This window comes from Paramormyrops kingsleyae, chromosome 22 (assembly GCF_048594095.1).
Source record: "Paramormyrops kingsleyae isolate MSU_618 chromosome 22, PKINGS_0.4, whole genome shotgun sequence".
Lineage (NCBI taxonomy): Eukaryota > Metazoa > Chordata > Actinopteri > Osteoglossiformes > Mormyridae > Paramormyrops > Paramormyrops kingsleyae.
This window is the reverse complement of record NC_132818.1, coordinates 20,427,046-20,452,946: the sequence shown is the minus strand read 5'-3', so window position 1 is coordinate 20,452,946 and position 25,901 is coordinate 20,427,046. Positions and strand designations below refer to the sequence as shown.

Genomic DNA, 25,901 nt, shown 5'->3' with positions numbered 1-25,901 from the left:
ACCGTGAACGAGCCGCGGGAACGAGGGATCCGGCGGGGTGACGCGCACGGCGTACACGCACCTCCTCCAATTCAGTCCACGGTTGTCGAGGATTATGGGATATCGGCGATTTAACGATGGTTTAACGACATTGCTGAAAACTTACTTCACTGAGAACGTCGCTGTCGACCTTGAAAAGTTTGTTTCTAAGCCTCTTCAAGACACCCCCGGAGAGCGAACAGCGTCGAGGGCTGTTCACCGCATGTATGTCGGGAGTTCTCCCACCCATCTGCAGGCTAGCCTCTTACAAACAGTTCATGTGTATCTGACGCTGAGGGGAATGAATCCTAGCAAAACATCACAGAAGCACATAAGAATCTGCTGTTGCATGAACATCGAAGGAAAGAAAAACAAAAGAGAGTTTAAAGGTATGAAATACATTATGCTTCAGCTTCAGTATTGTCTAGAACTGGCATTCTATACTACAGGGCTATTCAGATCACTGTCCTCGAGGTCTGAGCTCTCCTGATTTCCCAGCATTCCTTTACCCATAAGCCAGGTGTGAAGCCTCTGACCAATCAGAATCAGTAATTATTAAACTAACTACCTGGGAAAATTGAAAACAAGGCCTGGATTTGGAATCCCAGATCTGAAGAGCCCTGCTATCGGGTACTCTCTGCCCATGCCCAGTGTTGGCTAAGGTAGGTTACAGGCTGCCCCTGAAGCAGATAAACAGCTATTAAAGACGGACTGATGGAACCAGTTGCAAAAATGGTAATACTAAACAAATAATTGGTTGAAAGTGTGAAGTTTTGTTTATTTTTACATTGGATCCACCACATAATGGAATGATACTTTGCACAAGCGGCCAGATTTCGCCCTCTGGTGGAGTAACAGGGAATGGTGTTTAAAACTTAAAACGTTTTATACATATTTAAATTTTTTCCCCCCCACGATTACAGTTTATCACATCTACATTTATAAAAAAGCTTCCATAATTTAAAAATGTTTCAGAATAAATTTTGAAGAAAAAAAAACGTTTTATATGTATAACAAAAATATAACCATTTTATTATACAAAACAGGACCCAACTACAATAGTCAATATCACGTGGATTCTTCTTTACACACTCTCTGAATGGCACAGATTGATGAAGCAAGCATAATACATGTACAAAATAAGCCAGTTAGTTCACGAAGGGTCCTTTAAGACATATAGGCAGTTTTTATTATGCATTCATTGCCTCGAATGTCGCTTTTGTGAGGTCATACATCCTGGGATTAGTGCTGCAGACCTGGGGCTTGATTAGATAGGATTTTAATTGGGAAGGGATGTCTTGGATGAACGGTGTCTGGGAGAATTTCCCTTACTTAGCTACGTTCATGTGGGCAATAGCAATGCCCTGTGGTATTAGAAACAAGGAATAAAAAGAAATTTAATAAGATCATACAATAAAGATAAAAGAGAATTTGATTATGTAACTGTTATGAAACAATAAACATATGGCAAATACAAAGAAAGGCAGGGTATAGTAACTGTAAAATGCACTTCCAGACGTCATGTGGGCAGCGGAGTTCAGGATGAAGTGGAATCCTGAAGCCCAGGTGGCGCAGTGTGGTGAATGATGGCGGCATTAACATGGGAGAGAAAATGTTGGGTCGCAAGTGTTGATGTGTCTGTTTGTGTGTGTCGTATATGTCCAGTAAGCAGGTGTGTCACTGCGACGCTTCCGCCGGGGCCTGGGGCTGAGCGTCGCTCGATTTCCTGGCATTGCGCCAGCCTCCTTCTGTCCGGCGGTAGGGCTGGTTTCTCAGATCTGGGAAGGGGAAGGATGCATTTAGTGCTTAGAAAGCTGGAACGTGTCCAAGTTTTGCACCGGCATAGGGCGGGTAGTGCAGTAACGTTCCGACCTTCAGCTCATTGAAAGACTGCGAGGGAATTAGCTAATGCCACGTGACCCAGTCCTTATACAGGTATCCAATAAACAAACAGAAACCTCCATACAACGAATGAGGCTAACAGAATGGTAACAAAATTCTGAGCAAAATTAGGAAGGTCCAGAGTAAAAGAGAGGAAGAGATCGAAGAAGGGCAAAAGATAATGAAACGTAGTATTATTTGGTACAGAAAACCAATGAGGAAGCAATAGGGAAGGAGGCTTGAAGCTCACCTGTGATGATGTCCTCGATAGCGCCGTCCTTCCCCTCACGCACCTGCGGCTTTACCTGCCTCTTCTTCAGCTCAGCTATCAGGTCCACCTGGGGCATTTTGGGCATCATCGGCATCTGCCAGGGTCAAAGGTCGGCCAAAGATACTTTCTTAGACATGTAAGGACTCTGTTTTAAATGGGTTGTAAATTTTAGCACAAAATCAACATATGTCAGCCATTACTGTCGCACTATTTTATCTTGTATTTTTAATGCTGCGGACCTTATTTCCAACAGGCGGTTTCTTGGCGGGCGAGGGGCCTGCCTCTGCAGCGCTTTCGTTGGCCATGGCTTCCTGTTTGCGCCGCTGCTCGATGTCGTGCTCCGCTTGCTGAGGAGAATGTGGGAGCATTAAGCTTGGCCACTTAAACGCAGCCAGCGGTGACGACGCAGCAGGACCTGCCCCTTACCTTGTAGGCCTTGACGAACCGGGTGAATATGGGGAAGAACATAGATGGCGGTGTAGTCTTTACATTTTCTCCGAAGTACTCGACCACTGATGTGTACGACTCCTGATTGGAGAAAAAAAAAATCAGTTAGAACTTTTTACTCAGTCCACTTCTCATCATGGATAACATGCCTTCGTTTTCAATAACTCTATCTGTTGTCTCTAAACTGCCCATAGTGTGTATATGTCCTGAAATGGACTGGCATCCCATCCATGGTGTACTCCTGCCTTGTATCCTGTGCTACCTGGGATGGACCCTAAGCAGTAAGGTAGGTAATCACTTAGAAGCAAAGTTCAGGTCCAGAAAGTCAAAATCCAGACCAAGATTTTGTTTCAACCAGCCAGCTGAGTATCTGTGACTGTGACTCTTTATACTCAACTGGTTGGTTGAAACAAAATCTTGGTCTGGATTTCTACTTTCTGAACATGTTCTTTCCATGATGGATGGATCCTGAATTTTTGGATTGTCTGTCCTGATCAAAAATGAGGAAGACAAACATGTAGGGCTTAAATGGTTTGAAATGTTGAGTAATGTGGTTATTTATTTGACTAATATTTTTGTGCCAATTATCTGCCAGGACAGAATGTGCCAGTCATTCCATTTTTGTAGGTACGCTGCAGTGATTTTTGTGGATGGAATAAAATAAAATAAAAATTAAAAATCTGCAGTTAAGGTAAGTCAGTGTTTTTAAATCAGGCAATTGGCTCAGCGGTATTGTGGCCAAAACAGAGAGATTCAGAAGGAGCTTCTGTCCTCAAGCCATAAGACTCCTTAACTAGGATCTTCCACCACAGCTTTTAACATTACCTCAATAATACAACTTATCTCGTTGATGAACTCTATCAGTCACACACTTGCCTTACAACTATTGTTCATTACGCAATACAACTACACACTGCACTTCAATACACATGGATATATTGTACTTTCTCTAATATTTCTCCGTTTTTCTCTGATCTTTTTTTTCTTAATTTGCTAAGATTCTTGCAGTCTTAGCAGTGGCCAGGTTTACATTTTACTACATGTTGTACTTGTATAACTATGTACGTGACAAGTAAAGAATCCTAACTGTGTGCCCTGTGGGGGACAGTGGTAGCCCATAATGACCCTGTGGGGGACAGTGGTAGCCCATAATGATCCTGTGGGGGACAGTGGTAGCCCACCACGATCGTATAAGAGGTGAATGGTACGAGTAGATGGATGGAGTAAGATGTGTAGAATGTGACAGCTACACAAGGGAAACACACACTGAGGAAATATGTGCTGCTGTCAGTGAATAGATCCAGTAGTAACAGCAGTTATAGATCTACCTGAGCCGCCTTGCTGTCTTTAATCAGGCTGTCAAGCAGCTCACTGTTTGTCTTGAGGAACTCTTTTAGCGCCGGGCTGTCATCCTGCACCATAAACTCCTTGCGGGCCATCTCCATGCCCCTCTCCAAGGAGCGTACCTCTTGAAGGATGCTGTCCAGGGCCACTGAGACACATGCAAACACAAGTCTGGATACACCTGCTATAAATGTATTAGTCTCTACTGTAGCTATGATATTCTCCTTATAGTAAAAGACCTTGAGCCAATGACGAAATACATATCAAAAATTGCAACGACTAGAAGTATTCCACATTTCAAAATATTCTCTTCAAAATAACTCCTTTGGCAGCATTGTAGACTCTTGGCATTCTTTCAGTTTGCTTCCAGATGTAGCCACTTGCAATGCTGCTCCAACAGTCCTGAAGGAGTTTCTACAAGTTCTGAGCACAAGTTGGCCACCTTACTCTCACTGGGTTCCAACTGATCCTAAACCAGCTCTATAGGATTTAGTCCTTAGAAAACCTCGAGGTGTGCTTAGGAATGATTTTCACTAAGTGTGTCCAGTCTTTTGACTGGTACTCTAGGTGCACAAGAAACCACAGCAAAGCTTGAAGCTCTAACCAGAGCTAAAGTAGCAGCATTGTGATGAGCCTTAAGGAGAACATGACAACGAGTCAGGAAGGCCGTACCTTGAGCGGCCTTCTCCACAAAGTGCAACTCTGTGTGGAAGGTGTTCAGCTCTGGATACTTGTCGTGGACGATGTTGGCGATGAACTGGAGCAGAGTCTGCTTGCGGTCTGTCGACTTCGCGTCCATCAGCTGAGAGGACAGGTGAGAAGGGGGAGGACAAACCACAGAATCAGCTTCCGTACTGGACTGGGGTCAGAGTAGCATGCATTTTTGATATCCATGGTAGCGAGAACTTCTGAATAACACAAATTGCAAGCCCTTGGAGCATTTAGCTAGCTCCGGGCCTGAGGGAGTCTTTCTTGCCAAGTGATGCTCACCATATCTAAGCTCTGCAGACGGAAACCATATGCTGCTCCTCGTTTGCTGCTGTTCATGTAGTTCCCAAAGGCCAGGACAATCTGACAAGAACAAAGAGAAGAGACAAGCTGGTGTTTTGGCCCTACGGTCTGCCTGATGTTCATATGGTAGCAATCGGTGCACGCCCATGTGCTCACCTCAAAGATCTTTTTCAGCTTCGCTGAAGATTTAACGGACATCGATGCTGAAATGATGGCATTCTGTTGCTGAAAACAAGAAGAAAGAAGTCAGACTGATGATACGTAATATAATCTATGACTCCTTTTATTTTTAAACTGTTATTAAAACAGGAACGATTTATTGAGCTACTCTTGATATTTGGACTGGTGTGTAAATCAGCGGCACTAAATTTAAACCCGAGAGCCTGTATTTACGTTCAAGTCCTGAGATATTCTTAAGCGGCTGGCACAAATGAAATGAAGTGGTGCTTCAAGGAAGCAGTAACAGATGTGAGCCCAGTGGTATTTGTAGAGGTCAGGGTTACCGGCTGTATGCGCTTCACGCTTTCAGGGAAGTTGCCCATAAAGGTGAGCGTGCTGATCCTCTGGGGCAGGCGTGAGATCTTCCCGTAGCGCACCATGAAGCGGTCCTCGTCAGACAGCTCGTCCAGCGGCCGGCCATCTCGCTCGTAGTTCTGCATCAGCTTCATCTCGAAGTCGGTGGGGATGAAGCGTTCCAGCAGTTCCAAGAAGTCCAGGCTCAACGACTGCTGGTCATATCTGGGGGGGGGTGTTTAGTAACTTTATTTGTTTATTGATTTACTTGACAGACCAGGTGCGTAGACAGGTCGTAAAATCACATGTTTGAACCCCCACCCCTTCAGCAAGATCTACTGAATGAACCCATCGGTAGGGCTGGTGGCCACCCCATCAAATGTATTTCAGGCCGTGGCCTTGACACGGACAATGAAAATATGATACAATGGACAATGGTAACATTACCCTTAATATTCCAGAGTTAACCAAAAGGCTAGTTTTCATCCGTAGTCCCTGGGTGCTTCTCATTGTTAAGTGAAGCTGAAAACATTCTCAATACAATAAAATACAAATGTATACAATAGCAAAGAAAAATGTAACTTCCTTGATGTATACAATACATCTGAAAATTAAAGGTGCGTGCAGTTATAAAAACACAAAAGCGCGACTCATAATAGAGCAGAGGAGTTGAATTAAACCGTGTCGATGGATAAAAATGTCTTCCTGACCAAAAATAATGTAATGAAATCGGAGGGATGTGCAGGAGGGATTGACACCTGCATGTAAAGAAGGTAGGACAAGTGAACGGGGAGAATGAAAGAAAAGGTTTTGAAGATTTATGAAAGGGAAAGAAATTGGGTTGATGGGACAGTATGAAAAGGGGGAAAACCATGGAAGGAAATAAAGGGAAGGATAAAGTGTTATGTTTCAGAGAGTGTGAGGATGGGGCAATCGTACGTCTCAATGGCGGCATAAAGTGTTATGTTTCAGAGAGTGTGAGGATGGGGCAATCGTACGTCTCAATGGCGGTGCAGATGTCTGACGCGCTCCTTCCGGCCTTCCGCAGAGTGATGGCCAGGTTCTTGGCCCGGTTGGTCTCGATGAGAGACACTTTGCTTGGAACATTCTTGGTTGCTTTGACCTTCTTCTTGTTCAGGTCCACTGTGGGTCCCTGGGCTTTAGTCCTGAACTGTTCCTCGAAGGATTCCATGTTCAGTTCCTATCAGGGCATATTGAGGAACACTGGGCTACCACATGGTCTTACCCAGAAAAGCAACATACAAGCACTGTAACAAGAAGAGTCTAGATCAGTGTTTCTCAAATAGGTCCTCGGAGACTCCCAGACAGTTCATGTTTCTGCTCCTTCCCAGCTCCTGGAAGGAGCAAATCCTTGGACTCTTTGGCTGGGAGCTGGGGCAGGAGCAAAAACGTTTACCGTCTGGGGGTCTCAGGATTGGGTTGAAAAACACTGGTCTAGATAACTTGTAAAGGGTCAAACGTATTATGACCATCATTATTCTGGTTTTTGCGTGTATTCGTTGATATAAGAGCATAATCTGTTTAGCCAGTAATGCAAGTCAGTGCAAGTTTACGTGCTGGTGTGGGTGTCTTACCTGTAGAATGTTCTCGTCATCCAGCTCGTTGAATATGGTTCCTGTCACCTGGTTGGACTTGAGGGCCTGCCAGTTAAGCAGGGGCATGCGGTACTTGGTTTGTATCGGCTTCTTGCCTTTGGCTCCTGTCAGGATGTGGACCCACATGCACCGGTAAGAAACTCTAAATGTCTCATTTCAAATCCGGGGATTAGCCAACACTCAGAAGCTGGACAAGCAACGTCGATGACATGGAGTTATTAGCAGCGCTCTTATAGGCCTTTTCCCACAGCTTGCACTCGAATCATTTCAGTCATTGGATGCTTGGCCTTGTAGCACTTGTACCCAAGTTGGCTCCTTGAGAACTGTATCCTTTTGATGTTTTACCACACTTGTTACAAACTAACAAAGTCGTTTCGGACTTAGTAAAGTCAATTGGGATACAGCCGTGGGGAATTATAGTCTATGTTTATTTTGTGTATTTTTATGTCTGCATGATTGTTTGAATTTAAGAAGTATTGGGGCTCCATCAAGGCCTGTGAGAAGACCAGGTGTCTCAGGTTTTATAACATGCTTACCAGAAGTGTCGCTTCCACCAGGTGGGGCCCCTGGTGGAGGTGGAGGTCCGCACCCAGGGGGAGGAGGTGGTGGAGGAGGTCCGCACCCAGGGGGAGGAGGTGGTGGAGGAGGTCCTCCCCCTGGGGGTGGTGGGGGTGGAGGAGGTCCTCCTCCAGGCAGAGGAGGGGGAGGTGGAGGAGGAGGACCAGGAGGCAGGGCTGTTCCAGTGGGCTCTGGTTCACCCGGCAGGGGAGGGGGTGGCGGGGGGGGAGGAGGTGCAGGTGGCAGGTCTGAAATGGGTGGAAGCAGAGTGGGTGTGTCCTGGATGGGACGGGCTGATGGAGCTGGGGGGGGGGATAAGCAAACAAAATAACAAAATTCAGTAATAAGCACATTGCAGAAAAGTGCTTCATTTCTAAATTTTAACAAAATTATATCAGGAAATGCCGTAGCTAATAAGCTGTCTTGGTTTTAGACTCGCAGTTCCACAACTAAAGAGCAAATCCCCAAAACTCACTCAGTCCACGGGATACGTTTTCGAGAAAAAATCCCGTGGACTTCGTGAGTCTTGGGGATTTAATGAAAGGTCTTCACTGGATAACATGAGGACTGAGTGAGTTTTGGTTCCGAATTCTGTAACGTATGATGAGGAAGCCTGACTTAAGATCATTGGCGGTCCCATCTCTAAAACAACAAGTAATGGACTGAGTGAGTATTGGAGCTGGACTGTACCAGAGATTTCCCTAATTATTTAACTATGGTTAATACAACCTATGATGAACAAGATTTGGTTACGCTTTACATTAACTGCGCCTTCATAATGCCTCTATAATGCATTCACAAAACATTCATAAACAGCATGAAAGTATCCTTAACATACTTTAACAGCTTTAATATATATTAATAACAAACATAATAGCAAACATAATCGTACAATCATATAATGCCAACATCCGAACGTATCTTAACAGCATTAATATACATTAATAACAATCATTATAGGATTACACAATTATGTTTGCTATTATCATATAATGTTTATTAATGTATATTACAGCTGTTAAGGTATGTTAGGATGTTAAGGAATACTTACATGCTACTTATGAATGTTCTATGAATGCATTATGAAGGAGCACTAAATGTTCTATGAATGCATTGTGAAGGTGCACTGAATGTTATGAATGCATTGTGAAGGTGCACTGAATGTTATATGAATGCATTGTGAAGGTGCACTGAATGTTATATGAATGCATTGTGAAGGTGCACTGAATGAATGAATGCATTAACAGGGTTCAATTAATATAAAGCATTACCCAAGATTTGTTCCAACAAATTGATTTATCATAAACGGGAAGGCAGCCATGACTCCAGAGGATTTGGCGAATACCTGTTTCACTGGCAGGTACCAGCACCTGCTCCACGATGGTGACAGGAATCACCTCGATGTCCAGGGCCCCGGAAGAGGAGCGTCGCATGTGGATCAGGCCCCGGTCCTGCAGCTCAAGCACCTTGAGTTCCAGCTCAGACGGCACCAGGGAGGGCCGATCCCTGTCCCGCTCCCGTTCCTGCTTCAGCTCCCGCTCCCGCTCCCGCTGCTGCAGAGTGCTGACCTGCGTGCAGGAGTCGCGCAGGTTTTCCTGTCCCATGCACACAAACACACACAAATACAAAACATTTGAAAAGAAATGCATTAAGGAATTATACTGGTCATCACATTACAATTGCTACATGCTGCAGTCACATTTTCACAAGATTGCACACTTAAGCTCTTGCTACTGCTCTAATTTTGTTCCCTCTTTTGTTCTTTCAGATTCCGAAAGACAGCTGGCTGTGGATGACACCTCTATACCTGCCAAGACCAAAGAGCAGCTGAAATCTGCTCCACTGACTCACTTTCCCACCAGTCAGCTTTCTGTTTGACACCGAATCACATGACACCAATTACAGGGACGAAGCATCTAAGGATCCTGGCAACCAGAAGCCTGCAATCTCCTGACAGGCCAGTGGAGGGCACCTGTGCAGTGCTACATGTTTTTTGAGAGCCCAGAGTTAATCTATTTGAGATGTGCTGCTTAAGAAGGGATGATTTACCACCTGAGCTACTCAGAGTGTTTTTATTATTATTTTTACATTTGTGATGTCAGCTGCTATGTCAGGTGACCTTCAATAGCTTTTCCTCATTGGCCGTTACCTTCAGCATCTCATTCTCTTTGGTGGCCTGCATCAGCTGCTTCTCCAGTTCTGCCATCTTCTCGCTGCTTTCCCTCTCGCTCTCCTCTAGCCTGGCCATCAGCTGCAGCGCAGCAACAAGAAAAACCAGGCACCGCAGAAGAGAGGTGCCCAGGCAACAACATGCTTTACAACGGGGAACAGCCGACAGAGGAGTGACCCACCATTATTTTTGGTTTGCGGTGAGATACTATGACCCACTCCCATGATGCTTAGGGGACGCCCATATGTCACCCCGCTGTATTAGAAATGACCATATTCTGTTGGTCCTTCCATAAATATCATTCATGTCTATTCATACATATCTATGTGAATACAGTCTGGGCTTGTGTATCTGTTGGTGAACCACAGCAACAGGATTTGGTGTGTGAATGTTTCTGCTTTTGCTGTACAGTGTCTCTGCATTTATGTTTACTCAGTATGGTATTTTGTTGTCGCCAGTCAGTGACTTTTCAGTGGTATTTTTGTTTGACAAGGTGAGATATACTTTTCAATCTCAATATTTCAATATACTTGAAACAATTCAGATTATACCATCTATAACAATTATAGATGAAAGCTTCATAGAGCATTCATAATGCATAATAAACATGGCTGTAATGTGTTATGCCTTCTTATAAATAGTTATAACCATGTTTATAAGGCTTTATGAATGCATTATTATGTATTATGAAGGTTTCTATAATGCATTATGCATGAGTGTTACCAAACAGTTTCCTCCGGGATAATAAAAGTATTCTGATTCTGATCCTTTAAGTTCATCCTCTGGCAGAAATGCAGCTTGCGTTTATGCAGAATCACGTGCATGTAGAATTATCTGGGTGTGCGTGATGCACCTGTGCATTGTGATCCCTCATTGTCTCCACGTGTTCCAGAAAGCCGCCCTTGGACTCGGCGTCCTCCAGCAGCGCACCGACGTCAAACACGTTGTCGAGGTAAGCTTGGATCTGCACCTGCAGCTTGTCGCTCTCCGTGTCCTTCAGTTTCTGTCGGATGGACGGCCACAAGTGTACGTTCACAAATGCGCGGCTGCAGGTACGTGTGGAGCATGTGGGAGGCATCAGCAAAACGCCCCCAACTTCAACCTGGGGTGGGTTTGAAACAGTCTTTTCAAAATTTACCTCCAGGTACTGGTCTAGCCCATGTTGTGTGAACTCGTACTGCAGATGCACACGGAAGTTCATGTTCTCCACCGAGTGGACCACAATGTTGATGAACTGCATGCATGCCACCTGGAGGAGAGGAGTAGAAAGGTGGGGGGCGTCACACAGGTGGAGGGAGGTGTCAGTATTTGACACCTCCCTCCCTTGAGTGCATAGAGGAGAGTAAAGTGTAAATTTATTCGGTTTACTTTCAGTGTGTTTGATGTATCAGCGTTCGGTGAAATTCACTCCAAATCAGTGCACCTCCCTGGTGTCTCATCAGGTGAAACAAGATAATAGCCAAGGTGCAGGGGCGGGGCCACAGGGGAAGCAGCCCGAGCTGAAAGCTGATTGGCCAAGTCCTGACTAACCTGACTCGATACTGCTAGTTCACTTATTCACTCGTCAGTATTCGCAGCAATCAACCCGGATTGTGTACTTACCATAAAGTCTATGTTACTGTCCTCAGTATAGAAATACTCCATTAGCTTCTCAAAGCGATTCTTCTCCCCAGTGACCTGAGAAAGAAAAAAGATATATAGATGTTCAGTACCTGAATGCACTGGCTGTGAATTATGCTGATACTTGATACTGGTATTATTTATACCAGTTCACCCTCGTGAACCATAAGCTTTAACTTTGTAATGCAGTGTTTCCCAATCTAGTCCACGGGAACCACAGTCGGTCCATGTTTTTGCTCCCTCCAAGCTCCCTGCCAGACAGACCACATTTTTGCTCCCGGTAGGGAGATGGGAGGGAGCAAAAAAGTGGACTGTCTGTGGTTCCCCAAGGACCAAATTGGGAAACATTGTTTTAATGTGATTTGATTAAAGCCTGTTTACATGTGAAATGAACTGGAATTCTGAGAACAGCCATAAATTCTGGGATGTGTATTTGTATTAAGGTCTGAGGGGTGGATGCTAGATGAAGCACTCCCCTCACTATAGGCAATTCAAGGATGCCACTTTGCCTTTTTGTGGGTTTTCAGAATGCAGGAGGAAACCATAGTAGCTGGAGGAAACCCTCACAAAAACAGAGCGAGCTTGTGAACCCAACACACAGAGCAGTAGAGGCCACTCAATGCACTGGTTGTGGGATCGATATAAATGACATAGTCAGCAGTTTGACGTCAACGTGACAAAACCACACAGTAACTCTGCAGATCTGCCGACCTCCTTGAAGTTATCGAAGGCAGCGATGATGATGTCATGCCCTCCCCGCACCAGACACACAGCAGCGAGGAGCTCCAACACAAGCACTTTAGTCCTGCACAGAAGAAAAATAGTATATAACTGGTGTTAACCCATATATCATCATGTGTGGGTGTATATATACACACACACACACACACACACACAGACACACCCAAAGACACACAAACACACAGGTTTGTAATTATATCTTTGTGGGGACTCTCCATTGATTTCTATGGGGAGCACTCTAATCCCAACATGACGACCTTAACCCCTACCCAGCCTTAACCTTAACCATAAGTAACCAAACAAAATATGAGACTTTTGGCATTTTCAGTGTTTTGATTGCATTCACAGATCTTTGTGGGGACCTGAAAAATGGTGCCCACAACGTCAAAAATAACAGGTTTTTATGATATTGTGGTGCACGTTTGAGCCCCACAATGTAATATAAACCTAATCTACATCGAACTGCTGAAACTGCGCAATGTGTTCACGAGCGTCATAAAGACAAATGTTTAATACAAAAGGCTTTATGGCCTCCCATTCGTAAGCACGAGATATCCATAAGTTTGCCGTTCGTAACCCAGGGACTGCCTGCATGTGTCTGTGTGCGTGTGCGTGCGTGTATATACATACACTATAATTATACTTTTTTGAATCAGATATTGTTTCAGTTACCTTGGACTTCATTCATTTTTCCTTTATTAAACAAATAACTTTTTAAAGACTATATAAAAATTCTGAGGTTACTATTGAAAGTGAAATGAAATAATTAAAATAACTAATTAATAAGTAATTAATAAGTATACTCTCTAGCTCACACAAAATTACGATAAGGATCTTACCCTATCATCCTAAAACAGTTTTAAGCCAGTGTCTGTAATGCGGAATTAATTTAGGAGACGCAGTGAACCTCAGACACAAAAGGATACCTCAGGTTTTTGTTGTTGAGGCTGAGCGTGATCTCGTTGACGCAGCGAGGGTGGGTCATCACCAGATTAAAGCCAGACTGCAGAAGAGAGAGCGAGTCTGTCAGTCAGTCACATAGCTCTGCTTGCTACACACACAGACTCAAGGCCATGTTTTTAGTAATTAATAAACAGATCCGTAATGCATTATAATGCATTCAAATAGCATTATTAACGTGGCTATAAATCTTTATAAAAAGTCATAACGTTACAGCCATGTTTATTATGCATTATAACTGCATTATTATTTGTTATGAATGTGTTTATAAATTACTAAAAACCTGGCCTTAAGTAAGGCGTTAACGACTTACCAGTCCAAACACACAGGCAAAGTCCACCATAGATACCTCACCCTTACCCAGACACCGTTTCAATTAACCGTAGGCGATAAATTCCAGTTGAAATGGAAGGAGTGCCGTCAGGTTATTGAATTGCTGTAATTAGTAACTGATTTCGAAACAAAGTGAGGAGACTGACTAATCCCAACTCTTACCAATAATGGCTAATCTCAGCCCCATGGATAATCCCCTGGTAGCCCACAATGCAGACATCAAACTGTACACAGGCATCAAACTGTACACAAAACGATCCTTTAGACACAGTTGATACAGCTTCTCTGCAGAGTGCTCACACTAATCAGCTGATCACTAATCACATGATTACTGTAGATACACAAAGTGATGCTCACATGCAGTGACCTCTGCCCTAAAAACCTGCACCCCCCCCCCCCCCCCCACACCTGGTAGTTCATGATGGCGCGCAGGCACATGATGCAGAGGTGGACGTCGTCCTTCTGGCTGACGATGCGTGAGTTCCGCAGCGCCTTCCTGCTGGGAGAGTGGCCACTTAACCTGGAGGTGGGGACAGGAAGCCTGCGGTCAGCGTTTGCTCACGGGGAACGAGTCCCTGCAAATGAGTCCAGACATTCATGGCATGGTACTTATATTACTTGTTACGGTTACTCTCTTGCTATCCAGGTTTCCATTCCCACGTGAAATTGCAATTGCTCATAATTTGCGATTGTGTGCCCAGTATAGCGCCCCCTCCAGGCTGTTTCCTGCCTTCCCTGCCTCTGTCCTGTGCAGCTTGGGATACGTTCCTGGCTCACTGGAACCCGTATAATCGTCTGATTAAGCTTTCGAAGTGAACCGTAACAAGTAATATAAGTACCATGCCATGAATGTCTGGACTCATTTGCAGCTAATTCAATGCAAATTGCACGTCGCAAACATTTGTGTCGCATTCTATATTGCTGAATAGAGTTACTGTCTGTCGGCGGTTACGTTACACAGGTTTTGTGTCTCAAATGCACACATTGATTCAACCACTAAATATATTCTGCCTGTTTATACCTAAACAGGCCTTCCTAGCTTCTTAAATCTCGGGATGACTTTTTCCAGAAGTAGCATATTAAGAGACGAACAGTACAAGGTTAAACAATATGTTATATGCTTTTCTAATAACCTTAGGGTGGAGGACCTGATATCTGAAGTAGTCACACCTCTGTAACCCTGCCTTGACGCTACATCTACCACGACACGCCACCGCAGGATCCTGCATCAGCCACCATGCATGGTGCAGAGCTCAAGAGATGCTTTGGTGCAAGTTTTTTTTTTTTTATTTCCAATGATCATACTTAGGAACAGCACATCAGACAAAAAAAAAGAGGCAGTTCAGTGAAACACACATAGACTGTAGTCACACATAGACTGTGCATCCAGTCTAAGTTTTATTCAACCTGAACAGTCACATCCCTCCTTGTCTGTCTTCACTGGCTCCCTATTGACCCTTGAATCAAATTTAAGTCCTTGGTGCTGGCAGGTGCATCAATGGACAGCTACCAATCTCCATCAGAAGCCCTATCGCCCATCTTGCCCCCCTTTGGTCAGCAAAACCAGCGCTGCTTGGAGCTCCATCCACCATGTGAGAAATGTCACTCCAGGTGGTTCTCTTGTGTGGTTCCCCGATGGCGGATTGAGCTCCCTCTCCACTTTCATGAAACAACTCAAGACCCATTTGTTCCATGAATTCCTCTACAAGCCCGATGCCTCTTTACATTCCCTGAATGTTCTTCTGTAGCTCCTGCTCCAGTACTGCTCGTACTTATACGTGTACATTCACTGGAAGCTCAGCATTCAGCGCTTAGCCTAGTTGACTCATTGACAGTGCTTATGTTTTTGAAGTGCTAAATGTGTAAATGTGTAAAACTGTAAATGTAGTACAGTATGTATATGCATAGAGGTGTCAGCTTGGCCTATACCCACCGGACGGTGATGGCACGGGTAACTTTGGAGATGCTGTTGCCGGGTGAGAGGCTGGTCAGCCCGGTCAGGTCCTCGATCGATTTCTCTATGCCCTTACTCTTGTCTGCCTGCATGCCGCCATTATCCAAGTTCTCCATGTCATGCCTGCAAACATGCACATGAGCAGAGGAATGCGTAAAAACATGCGCATCAATAAACACAATGGGAACGATCGATAATTAATACATTGTTATTCAGGGAAATGCAGAGGGTCAGGTGCTTAACTGGGGGGAGGGGTCTCCCTCGGTAAAAATTGCTGACCAAACAAAACAAAAAATTGCAGGCAAACCAAAACAAATTTCCGCTGGGTTGCAGTTTGCTAAGTCGGTGATCAGCAGTGATTAAAAAAGGACACTCAGGACCTCAAAAGGGGGGGCACTTTTAATAGTTTGGGCAAGAGGGTCAGGCAACCCAAGGACCATAATAAAGTTATTATTTATCGATACCTGATCATGTTCTGTTAGTTAAGTCTTTACTTTAGCGCTACTTACCTAAAAATCACTAGTTTCTGAACATTTCATTGTTCTTTATGGAAAAAAATACTTCCATGAAAATAAAAAGTACATATTTTGTACGTGACATTCCTCATTAGACCAGTATAAGAACCATAATTTCAGTGAATGGTTATTCAGGTGTTGGATGTGAGTTTTGGGAACAGAAGTTGCCATTTTAAAACCATGACTATTCCAACAAACAGAAACGTAATTATGAAAGGAAAAAAGGGGTTTATTCAGATATGGCTGAGATGGGGCGATCAAAACATTGGGGCCAGAGAGAACGAGAAGAAGAGCGAAAGAATCATGGTTATATATTTATGGACTGAGAGAAAGAAATACACAACAAATAGGACGTGCAGACAAGAAGTTGGTGATAAAAATGAGCGCACTTCAGTCACCTTACCTCCTCCCAGGAGAGCCACACCCAGTCTCACAACTTTTAACGGTTGAGAGAAAAAAAAACTTTTTCCTGCTTGTGCAGTTTAGCATGACACCCAAGAGAAACTGAGAAACGTGAAAATCTGATGTCAAATGAATACTTACGTAACGGAGCACTGAGCAAACGACAAATAATCCACCAAGACATCGAGACCTCGGTTTTCCTCATTGAGAAACTCTTGGGCCCAACTGTGTAAAAGGGGCAACGGAATTTAGACAGGAAGCAGTTGGCAATTTGATACATTATAATTTGCGTGAAACTGGAAACAGTCAATTTTAGGGTTCAGTCAATAGTTTGAGCTCTGGGTTAAATTATTTTAGCTACTTTCTTACCCAATGTGATTTGTGCGGAGAGAGATCTCCAATTCCCTCAAGACTTGGGTTGACTCCTTGACACGGGTTTTGAACTAATACAAGACAGTGATAAATAGGTGAGCAGTAAGCAAGATTTTAGACATATTTTTTTAAAAGGGAAGATCCTTATGACCTTCCTAATTAGCCTTGGTGTACCACTGGTGCGATAAAGACCACACCTTTGGCATTGTGTTTGTGGGATAACAGCACCAGTCACGATATGGCACAAATGTTTTGACAGAACAGCCTCCGAAAAGGCTGCAGATTCATGTAACAGTTTTGCCCAATTTGGTCAGCTGGCTGGCGTGAGATTTTCAATCCAAGACTAGTCTGCACACACATTTACATGTATGTAAGAGTTTTATTACCTTGTAAATAGTTTGTAAGGTTTACAAACTGCCCCAACGTTTTTGATTTTAAGTTTTTAATGGAATAATATAGATTTGCCGTAAGACTTCTTGTGTGAGTCTGAGAGTCTGAAAGCACGAGTGTCAAGCCAGATGTGTGAGAGCTGGCAACCCTGAAATAATCACATTTTTATTGAACTCATCGCTGTGTTTTCATTTTTAATCCGTAACACTTCAAGTCGAAGAAACTCACACTTTTACCCGGCAGAATGTTCTGAATATTTCCCTACAACAATTATGAAAATGTGGTGTAACAAAACTTTACTGGACTTCCATGGATTGATGTGTTATTTGTGGCATGTAAATGATGTATGCATGATGCACAATGTTACAGAGGTAGGGATTAGTTCACCTAGAACAGACACAGCCAAGAAACACAGATGATTGGCTGGAGGAATCAGGTGGGGGAGGAGTTAAATATAATCAAAACAAAGCATAAAACTCTGGGGACCTTTGGGCTGATTTTTGACATTCCTTCTCTGGGGAAAACTGCATTTTTACACCAGCTTTTAAACAAACCTTTCCCTAAAAATTCTGGGAATAATTCACATTTCATCAAAATGAGGTCTGGGAAATATGGTGATCAAAAGAAGAGCAGAGTGAACTTAAGTTCATGAATGTTTCTATAATGCTTACATTGCGAGATCCTTGATCCAGGTAACCCTTAATCTTCGTCAGGTAGGCAGAGGGTGGATTCTTTACTTGGAACCGCTCCTGTTTATAAGGTTAAACAAAACCTTTAAAGAGAAATGCCCCTTTGCTAAACACAGAAGTGTGAGGTATAATCGTAGCATGACTATTGGACACCTACAGTGTTTTTGATGTAAGGATTAAGAAACATGAGTGAAGATGTGAATAGTCTCTGAATTCCGACAGGGGAAAACCTTTACAAGTAAAACCGCAACCTTCTACTGCTGTAACAACCATAGGTACTGTATACAATCCATCACCACCAACACCCACACCAAAAGCAGTAAACCTGTATCGTTGCCATGGAAGCAGACAATATTGATAAACCTATGGCAGAATTGTTATGGGTTACCTAGCAACCACACCATGATGTAATCAGAAACCACACAGGATGTCGACACTTCGCGTTTCCCCAATTCCTCCTCATCACCATTTCTACCCCCCACATACATAAGAATACATCACCATATTATGTCAAGATACTGTATATGATGATAGCCAGGGGTGTAGGAACTGGGGTGGACTGGGGAGACTTGGATTCATTCTTACCCCCAAATAAACAAACCTTAGTATTTAAAAATGTTAAGCGGAGCCCCAATATCAAACTCGGGTGGATGTGCAAGAAATGACAGGCCGGAATGTGCAGTTAAGCGGCAGCCGACCGGAAGGACAGGTCCCCTTTGGTATATTTTGCTGGTATATTTTTCATTGGTATATTTTGCGGATTGGATTCATAATACGTGGGTATATAGAAAAGGGAAGACCAGCCCTCACAGGACCAGCTCTCTGTGCCTCGTGTTAATTATACATTACTAGGCTCTGCCCACAACCCTGCCTACAACAAGCGGGTATAGAAAATGGATGAATGGATGTTTGCTATATATTTAAGCAGATGTCTGTATTTAACATAGCAACTGGGGACTCGCTTGAATACTTCACACTCAGCACTTTGCTTTCTTTCTGAGTCAAATCTGGCTTAACTGCAGAAACGTACTTATCCATTCCTTTGCTAATCTGGGCATTTGATTTCAGTCGTATCAGAGCTGGTCCAGATGTGGAGACCTACACTGAGGGGCAGCCATAGGCACAGCCATAGGCACAGCCATCGGTGGACTGGACCATCAAGTTCTGCAGAACAGGTGTGAGACAGGAGCTTGATGGAAAAGAGCGGGATATCTGTCTCACCTGATCACAGACCAGCTCCCACTTCTTCTCGCTGTCGTACTGGCAGAGAAGCTTAGCTTTGTCGGGCGGTAGGTTCATCGAGCTCTGTGAAGGTACATCATAAGATGATTGTCGTCAGACTTTGAAGTAATTTATTCAAGCGAGAACAGAAGCAAAAATGTGTGCATCCGCGGTGTTCCGCTAGGTTGGATGGATGTAGGTAAAATGTGGTACCTTTTTCTAAATTATGTTTCCATCCTCAGAACTACCCACAGTGTTCATTGATACTGACCATGTAATTAAAAAAATAACACATTTTAAACAGGAGACATATCAGACAGCATTAACAATCAAGAACACTACCAAATAACATGCTTGTTGTTTAAGATCCTATTTCTGTGTGCAATAAGTTATGTAAAAACTAAATAAAAGTTGATAGATGTTACATATAGGGAAACACACATCTATTCATTGGGTTACACATCTGATTCAAACCTATCTGTTGTTGCCTTTTTGTAAAGGAAACATGGGTCTCTCTTGATAGCCAGGGAGTTAATATTTGGACCTCCAGGCTTCTGTGTTAGGTACTTAGAGTTGGGGAGGAATCCAGAGAAATCTAGAATCCAGGCAACACACTATCCATCTATCTGAGTCTGAATCGTTCTTTTCGAACCACCCCATAGAGAATTCAATAACATTAATAACGATTAATAACCGATCGAAATACATTAAATCAACAATGATGCGTTCTAAACAAGAAGCATCAATGGACAAAATCATTATCGTACTGTGAGCTGGTCGGAGTGATTCCAGAATGGATACAGGGGAGCGGAGCACCATCACAGTTTCCTGGACAAATTTACAATTACAAAATGGATTTTCCAGTTTTGTCTGTCCTGTGATGGATTTCATTATGACTGTAATTCTCATCCCTACATGGCGTGAGTACTTGGAAGCCAGCACTGTGGCCTCACAGCTCCAGGTTTGTGAGCTGTGTGCGTGTGTGAGTTTGCATGTTCTGCCTGTGCTTGTATGAGTTTCCCTTGGGTACTCTGGCTTCCTGCCACAATCTAAAGCCATGCATTTTAGATGAACTGTTGCCTCTAAATTGCTCATAGCTTATGACCTAGTAGGCGTTTCTCAGTACACTCTTTTGACCGTATTTTAGCTCTCACGCACCCATTTTACGTCATCCGGAGGACGGTAAAAATCTCCGGATGTCATTCCTGTCCAGCTCTCTGGTTGCATCCTCGCCAACAAGAACAATCCCATAATTCATTGCATCCCAAGTTCATTCTTTGGGTGGCAAGTTAGCAAGACCGCTCTTGGCAAGAACACAAGTACGATCTTTGCCTTCTTGCTATTGAGAAACACCCCTAGTGTATCCTTGTCCTACCATCTTGGGATTAGCTATCTGTAATTCAGACAGTCCTTTCTGTGTGTCACCAGTGAAATGTAGGTGATGGCTGTGTTTTATTTTCTACGCTGTTGGCTGGCTCTTCGGAATCGTCAGATATTTGGTGTGCACCGAATCTGAAGAATGTTCCTCATGGGTGTAGTTTTTAACAGGCTGGTTTGTGGCTTCGTTTAGCACCCAGGGGCCGCGCTGAAACTTCTGTGGCAGGGGTTTAAGGTGGGGCAGCCGGAGGGGTGTGGGGGTTGTGGTGGGGTGGAAGCGAGCAAATGCACACGCAGCACTTCCGTTCAGCAGTGCATGTCCACCAGGGGGTGGGTGTGTCTCTCTCTCTCTCTGTTTCTATGCCCTCTGTTTGATTCGATCCTCAGTGTGCTCTGTAGTATATCGGGTAACGCTTCACATTAACTGCACCTTCATAATGCTTTATATTGCATTCATAAAATGTTCAGTGCTCTTTCATAATGGATTCATCAAGCATTCATAAAACACTCATAAGCAGCATGAAAGTACACCTTAACTATCCCTTAACAGCTGTAATATGCATTAATAACAAACATTATAATTGTATAATCATGTAATGTTTGTTATTAATGTATATCAATGCTGTTAAGGGATGTTAAGGTGTACTTTCATGCTGCTTATCAGTGTTCTATGAATGCATTATGAAGGTGCACTGAATGTTCTATGAATGCATAATGAATGCATTATGAAGGTGCACTGAATGTTCTATGAATGCATAATGAATGCATTATGAAGGTGCACTGAATGTTCTATGAATGCATAATGAATGCATTATGAAGGTGCACTGAATGTTCTATGAATGCATAATGAATGCATTATGAAGGTGCACTGAATGTAATCTATATTGCTCACGCCCAAGAAACTTTCAGTCAGAATCCCAGAGTACATAAACCAAAAGCATTAATACCAATTAAATACCTGGGGTGACAATATTATACTTTGATTTGACACTAGTAAACGATTAATAATCTCACTTCGTCCTTCAGCTAGTCTGAAGGTTTAGCGACAGATCTATTGTGATAAGGCCCAAAAAGCAGGTCCACGGAAGGCGCATGCTCAGGGATTACCGTCAGGAGGAACAGAGAGGCTACAGCACCAACGAAGACGAAGCACACTTCCTGTGTGGACCCCTCCCCTCCGGATGAGGAAACAACATCAGCCCCCACCTCCTCCTCTCGGTCCCACCCACACTGTGTATTTTGAACTGAATTGACTGATGACGTAACCACCAACATAGCCTGGTTTGAACGCAAATACGTGATATATAGCAGTCATTTGGCCTCTATAAAATGATATAACCTGAAGTTAGCTTACGATATTACCCACCCCACTCCAGCATGTCCCCCCCGGCCCAAAACTGTTAGCCTAAAATTTTAAGATTATACAACTTGATGCACAATGTCCTTGCAATGGTATCTAATTCGTTCACACCCTCAGAGAAAAATCCACTAAGTTCTTAGCACGTTCTAGACACTGCCACGTTATATTACACGGCCCCATCACTCAAACAACAGAACATAACTCTAATAGACGTTGGAGTACAATTGAAAAAGACTATTCTGAACAGGCACTATGAATACTCAAGTCGAATATGCCGGCTGAATGACAGCACGCGGCGGCCAAATCTTGAGTGTACCGGTTCTGTGTGTGAAAACAGAAATCTGCTGTTTGCTCGGAAAGAAACCAAATTAGACTCTTGAAACGCGGCGACCCTGTGAAACGAAAGCCCTGAGATGACGGCCGATTCTCGCGTGCTGAGTACAAAGCATCTCACTGCCGACTGAGTGGAGGCATTGAGAGTGTTAGGCACACTCAAGCAGCAAGGCTTTCGTTTTATATGATCGGTGAACCCGTTTGGCTTTTAAAAGCAGGCCTGTAAGATGCGTTGACATGTGCGATCATGTGTATACTCCGCTATGGCACAACATCCTCCCCATGACATTGTGACACGTTGTCTGGCCCCATTGCTTATCGCGGAATGCTTGCCGTGTGCATGCGCCCCAGACCACGATGAAGGCATAAGCGGTTCCTAAGCCCTTAGCCTGGTGCTGCTATCAGAAGCACACAGTTTTTTGCAGAAGCACACAGTGGTCACCATGTCACGGCATCTCACACTCTTGCCGTGTGTCTGGGCCCATTCCCACCACATCACCACGAATCGTCACCACATCCCACCTGAAAGCTCAGCCAGTGTCTCCGTCAGGTGACATCTTGAATATTACAGGTTTTTTCCACATCTATAAATAAGTATAGTGTCTTCCAGAATGTCTTTTACAGTAAGAATATGCACTTAACCTCAGGTGATTGTTGTTATTAGATATAGCGCACAGTTTCATAATGCACCCCAGAATCTCCTGGGATGAATGCATACAGTTAAATTTAAGCATAGAATCTCTTTTCTCAGTGGCATCAGCTACGCATGTGTTGGACTGCAAAACGGCGTAAGGTTACACAGGTTATTATATACACACGAAGTTCACTGAGACCTCACAAGAACAGCCATAAATATACTTTCAAAGGAAGGATTCAATAAAAGTATCCGCCCTGTAATTGAAACTGTTTAATTAAAACGGTGCAATTATTTTTAAAGAGGAATTCAACCGTAAAGTGGTCTATTCTCAGCGGTCGCTCGCCCCCCCCCCCACCAGTGCAGCCCTGTTCTACATCCCACGTCACCTTCACACCCCCCCTACTGTCCAGCCAGTCCCCCTTAACAGGAAGAGACACAGAACCGCTTTTCAATCCTCCTTTGCTTTCACTACCTTGTGAAGTTTCATATTGATCCAATGGTACTGAGGAGCGGAAGTGATATAAGGAAAACATACAGCCCTGGAAAGAATGAATATATTTATTTTAAATCTGCATTTTTAAATCCTGCTTTAACCCTGGTTTAATCCTGGCTACACTGCGTGTCAGGCTGCTCCCAGGCTCAAAGCTTCTAAGACAGCAGCACACAAGAACAAAGTGAAGCTGGAGACACTGGGAACGACCAGAAACCAGCCAGGCAGTGGGCAGAAGTAACTTCCTAATGCCCGAGATGACTGTCAGCTTATCTGACAGTGCCTCATCAGAGGATGACCTCAAATGACCTTCAAAAGGAATGGGAAACATTAAGTGGTGTGAAGTGCACTGGTAGGACAGTTCGTATCAGGCTAGAAGCAGGACTGAAGTCCGATAAAACAAGGAAGAGGCCCTTCAGTGAGGAGCAGGGAAGAGCCAGGCTGCAGTTTGCAAAATAATGTACATTTTATACAGGCGCAAACCCATAAATCAAGAAATTAGTGAAACTGAAATTTTTGCTGTGGTCTCAATTTTTTTCCGGAGTTGTACTTTGGTCATCCATACAAATTACCAGGATGCTGGACGTGCATAAGTCAAAACTGTAGATGGATCCAAGTATTATTTACGCTATTCTCATTAAAGAATAACAAAAGTAAAAGTAGGACCCTAGTAAAACTAGTAAGACTAGTAATAAAACTAGTAACCAAGGGTAGTTTGAGCGCCATTTGTGGACACATGGTCTTGACATATTTGGAACGAATCATTTCCTGTACGAATGTTGACGGAACGTTTGTATATGAAAAACTGAGATGAACAAAGAGGAAGTGCTTGGTACACGCCTATTGCTCAAACAGAACTTTAAAAAAATAACTTTCAACTAAACAATCTGGTAAAATAATGGTAAAATGGTGAAAAAGACAGGCGTGTAAAAATGTAACTACAGGGTTTATTTAACTATATGTTTTAATACACTTTTATTTTAAGGCATAGATGTGGCTGGTAATTAACTTCCTCTAATGAATTGAGAATTTTTCACATGGGAAGTAATTGTAATTAAGTATGACGGAAACTAAAGGCCGATTACAGTTTTTTAAATTTCTTTTTATGTAGCAACTAAACCTCCAGCCTTTTATATTTGCCGACCTGCATGTCTGTGTGTCCGTGTACATCCCTGTACATCCCAACAGTTGCTACAGACTCTACTGGCCAAATTTTATCCCCTCGCTAATTTCAGTGTCCCTTTAATTTCAGTTTTTTGGTGAATAAAGCGAAGACCACAAACTTCAAATACTAGTTTTTACAAGAACTTCAGCCAAATTTACTACTGGAAATTGGACCATTCAGTCTAGCAAAATTTATTCCAAAAATAGCTATTTAACTGGATAAATTATCAAATGTCTAACTTTAAAAAATCGTCACTGTCATGTGCACCTGTATATATTTTAGTTTCTATGTGCAGCACCATTACTAGGAAAAATTCGATTTACTTTCCTCTCATTGTTAGCAAATATAGGTCAGTAAAATGTTCAGTATAATTTAACAAATTGAGTCTTCCTGAATAGCAGCTTGGTTACACATCACTTCAAATACATTTAGCTAGTTTTGTAAGTTATCAAATTAATTAAATTGAAAACATAGTTCACTTTAGACGTCCTACGTTAGGTCATTACACGTGTCGCTGATTATGTAATCCAGTGTTTCCCAACCCGTTCCTTGGGGGCCCACAGATGGTCCACATTTTTGCTCCCTCTCAGCTCCGTGCTAGACAATCCACATCTTTCAGGAGCTGGGAAAGACCAAAAATGTGGAATATCTGTGCATCCCTGCGGCCTGGATTGGGAAACATTGACGTGACCCCGTACTGAGCACCGAGCGACGCCAGACCAAATCCAGACGTCTTCTGTCACTCACCAGCACAGCACTGAAGCGCTCTTCCAGTTCCTCCTCAGGAGGCATGGGAATTTTTTGGGGTGGGGGCTGTCTCAGTGATGGGGCTGAGGCGGACACATCCGAGAGGCCCCTGCCCTCCCTCTCGGGGTTCGCCTCAATTCCACCGGCAGCGTTACCCATCACTAGTCTCTTCAAGACCCGCTAGCCCAAGTAATCCAGATCCAGAAAGCTGAATTTCCTTCCAAAAAGCTGAAGTTGAGCGGCTCTGCAGGCAGGTTCAGAATGCGGGGCGGTCAGGCGCTGGAGGCTCAGTCAGACAAGCAGAGCAGGAAGGGCTGAAACAAGAGACACACGCTTCTCCGCAGGACCTTCACCATTTTGGGGTGATGTTCTGAGGCAGAGCGGCATGTTCCCGGTGTCCTCTTGTTCTTCTGTTCCTCAACTAGACCAAAGATGTAGCCAGAACGACAAACAGCATAGGAGTGCCACAGCGTGACCTTCTCAAACCTTCACTTTGGCTTGATTGCCTCAGAGGAGGGTTTCGCAGAGGAGGTGGAGATTATAAGACGTTTGCAACAGCAAATGCAAAACCACAAAGGAAGAGAGGCGACTTCCTCTTTGTAGCAGAAAGAGAGCTGAGCGTTTGGATCGTTGGTAACCTCAGGATCACTACTTTATGGACAGTTGGCTAATCTGGCTTGCTTAGTGCAGGGTGGTGTCATGCAAGAAACTATTTCCCGTTAGGATCAGTGTCATAAAGAGGAAACCCGCAGGACCAATATGTATG

The 25,901-nt window shown here is 43.6% G+C and overlaps 1 protein-coding gene across 2 annotated transcripts; it reads right to left on the bottom strand.

Moving 5' to 3' along the window:
- Positions 1–771: 771 nt before the first annotated feature.
- Positions 772–25,716, bottom strand: fmnl1a (formin-like 1a). 2 transcript variants are annotated; one of them, XM_023835593.2, is made up of 26 exons: positions 25,136–25,716; positions 19,027–19,110; positions 17,788–17,865; positions 16,724–16,797; positions 16,496–16,579; positions 15,417–15,560; positions 13,892–14,003; positions 13,117–13,193; positions 12,161–12,254; positions 11,432–11,506; positions 10,968–11,078; positions 10,683–10,832; positions 9,809–9,910; positions 9,005–9,254; positions 7,638–7,952; positions 7,081–7,205; positions 6,484–6,686; positions 5,476–5,710; positions 5,129–5,197; positions 4,952–5,032; positions 4,634–4,763; positions 3,946–4,109; positions 2,597–2,698; positions 2,410–2,517; positions 2,150–2,264; positions 772–1,796 (listed from the first exon to the last, which is right to left on the bottom strand). In XM_023835593.2, exons 1-26 carry the CDS (start codon positions 25,292–25,294, stop codon positions 1,696–1,698), a joined length of 3,342 nt encoding a protein of 1,113 aa, XP_023691361.2. In that variant the 5' UTR covers positions 25,295–25,716; the 3' UTR covers positions 772–1,695. The 2 variants fall into 2 exon arrangements, with proteins under 2 accessions (XP_023691361.2, XP_023691360.2); XM_023835592.2 differs by having other exon boundaries at positions 7,638–7,961; positions 25,136–25,715.
- Positions 25,717–25,901: the final 185 nt, after the last annotated feature.